At 35.6% G+C, this 2,887-nt stretch overlaps 1 protein-coding gene across 1 annotated transcript; it reads right to left on the bottom strand.

The window, feature by feature from the left end:
- Positions 1-137: 137 nt before the first annotated feature.
- LOC113472309 (facilitated trehalose transporter Tret1-2 homolog) lies at positions 138-2,297 on the bottom strand. The gene is made up of 3 exons (XM_026832001.1): positions 2,149-2,297; positions 1,514-1,911; positions 138-185 (listed from the first exon to the last, which is right to left on the bottom strand). The coding sequence occupies exons 2-3, from the start codon at positions 1,904-1,906 to the stop codon at positions 138-140; spliced, it is 441 nt and encodes a 146-aa protein (XP_026687802.1). The 5' UTR covers positions 1,907-1,911; positions 2,149-2,297.
- Between the last annotated feature and the right edge of the window lie 590 nt (positions 2,298-2,887).

Raw genomic sequence — 2,887 nt, 5'->3', positions numbered from 1 at the left:
TGTCTGTAAACAAAATATCTCGAGAACGGTAAGAGATAGAGACTTGAAATTTGGTATGTAGATGTCAAATGTGCCAAGGATGCGAAACGCAAATCAGACTAACCCCTCTGGTGAAAAATATTCCAAACGTCCTTGATCTATAACTTCACAACTTCTACCATGGAAATATCTCTCACAGTCATGTTCTCTCAGCAATTACAAGAATTTGGTTCAGTTTGTATCAAACTAGTTTTTTTTTTCGGTATAAGTAATAATTAAAAATGGAATGAAATTTATTTCATAGAAATAAAAAATGGTAAATTATCAAAACGTGAAAAAAAAGAACAAGTTTTTGTAGGTTGAGTTCATTAAGACGGATCAATATGTGTGAATACGGCATGATAATTACTTTTAAAATAATTATTGTGTTACTAGAGGAGCTCTTCATTTTTATCGTAAAGTAGGTAGTTTCTTATTGTTGAGTACCTTAACTGTTTCAGTGGCAGTACTCAACAGTTGACCTGTGTACTGATTTTACTTGAAATACGGTCGAAACATGCTGTTGTAAATTTCCTTTCCGTCATAGTGCTTCAATGATCTTTTGAAACTAGGTATTGCGCTTGTGGCACCTGATAAAATACACAATCATGTACACAGGTAGTTAATATAATTGATTATTCATCATTGGAATGCAATTCATATAGAAAATTTCCTTTATGTGACACTTTGTGTAATGACGAGATACATTAATTGAAACTAATTGATCCAGTTTTTCATAGGGTAAATTACATTTGAAAGATGGTAAAGTTGTAAGAAACGAGAGTCGTTTGCCTTGCTCAACCTACTGCCTATTGCCTATACAAGTAGGTATGACATGATAAAATGAAAAAATCTGGTCTGAACATCACACGACTTACCTTTAATAGACCCATTATCGGTTTTATACATTTAACAAAGGTCAGTTGAAGAGCGTCCATAAATTTCCTTTCCGTCATAGTGCTCCAATGATCTTTTGAAACTAGGTATTGCGCTTGTGGCACCTGATAAAATACACAATCATGTACAATTGTACACAGGTAGTTAATATAATTAATTATTCATCATTGGAATGCAAATCATATAGAAAATTTCCTTCATGTGACACTTTGTGTAATGACGAGATATGTACATGCATTAATTGAAACTAATTGATCCAGTTTTTCATAGGGTAAATTACATTTGAAAGATGATAAAGTTGTAAGAAACGAGAGTCGTTTGCCTTGCTCAACCTACTGCCTATTGCCTATACAAGTATGACATGATAAAATGAAAAAAATCTGGTCTAACTACCTGTGTACATGATTGTGTATTTTATCAGGTGCCACAAGCGCAATACCTAGTTTCAAAAGATCATTGGAGCATTATGACGGAAAGGAAATTTACAACAGCATGTTTCGACGGTATTTCAAGTAAAATCAGTATTTAGTGGCACAGGTCAACTGTTGAGTACTGCCACTGAAACAGTTAAGGTACTCAACAATAAGAAACTACCTACTTTACGATAAGGATTGGAATGTACTTCAGCTACAGATAGTTTTCGTGTGGATTGAGAAGTGTTGAGGAAGCTATTCTTCAATATCTTGAGCTCTCTGTCAAGAACATATTCGTCCTCGGTACATCTCAGCCATTTTAATATTTCCTTGGATTTATGTTCTTGGCCCTTGCGAAGTAAATGGACGGGGGATTCTGGTATGTACAAAAGCAATACTACTAGAAGTATTCCGCAGGCAACTGTCGTGATCAGATTGATGTGGAAATAGCTCAAGAAGGAACCTTGGATTATAACAAAGAGGGCGCCCATAACCGCAACCACAACTGTTAGGCTACAGAGCATGCCTTTGTATTTGGTTTCACTTATCTCGGACAGGTAGTTACCGTTGTTGATCATACATCCTGCAATTTGACAAACCAAACAAAACAAGAATATATAATATATGTAGGCAGTTTCGTAGTAGGAAAAACGTATAGTGCAAACTAAAGTTAAAAGTAATAATTCTGGAGGCAAGCTAAATATACATAAAATATGTATTTCTTTTACCTTCTTCAGTTTAGTTGACTTCATCAGTACTCTTCCGTTTTACAAATCTGCCTACTAAGCGTCCAGGTATTAATGAATATTTGTCAACTTACCCACTATTCCAATGCCACACAGGAATCTTGCCAACAGCAGTTGGTAATAACTGGTACAGAAACAACATATCAAGTTACTGACAAAAAAGGTTGCCGTTACAAGAAGAGCACTTTTCTTCCGTCCAAGATGATGTATGATTTCATTCCAGAAGAAAAAAAAAGTCCCAGTACGCAAGTCGGACATCTTTTTTTTTCATTTTAGTATGCAACTATAAGGTTAAAATTGAAATAGTACGCAAGTTACCTTCAGCCATTCGGCAATAAAAAGAGGGGTGGTTGTTGACTGAATCTCAGCATGATATCTAGTTATTCTCAAGTACCTTTTTATTTTTCGTTTGATATATTTTTCACAACTTCAACTCGAGTTTCATCCACCTTTGTGGACATTTCGCTCTATCACAAACCTCAGTGGTGGACTCTGGATCTGGAGGTTGGGGGTTCGAATCCAAGTCAAGTCATAAAATTGAGTGTAGTGTATTAAGTCTGGAACGACATTTGTGACAAGCGTTGTAAAAGTTACGATAGAAGAACATCAAAATAAGCATCATTCAATAGGATAACGAAAGTTGTGTGATGTTCACACCAGATTTTTCAATACATTTCGCTCTATCGAACCTCTTCACATAAAACCTATTATTTTTTTCGTGTTCACAGAGTCTTCTGCGGTTCGATGACAGGGAGAGGCCCAGAAATATTTCCCAGGACATTGGAAAGCACATTGAGAATGTGCTCCGAATTC

This window comes from Diaphorina citri, unplaced genomic scaffold (genome assembly GCF_000475195.1).
Source record: "Diaphorina citri unplaced genomic scaffold, Diaci psyllid genome assembly version 1.1 scaffold4721, whole genome shotgun sequence".
Lineage (NCBI taxonomy): Eukaryota > Metazoa > Arthropoda > Insecta > Hemiptera > Psyllidae > Diaphorina > Diaphorina citri.
The sequence above is the reverse complement of the archived record's forward strand: the minus strand, read 5'-3'. Positions and strand labels throughout refer to the sequence as shown.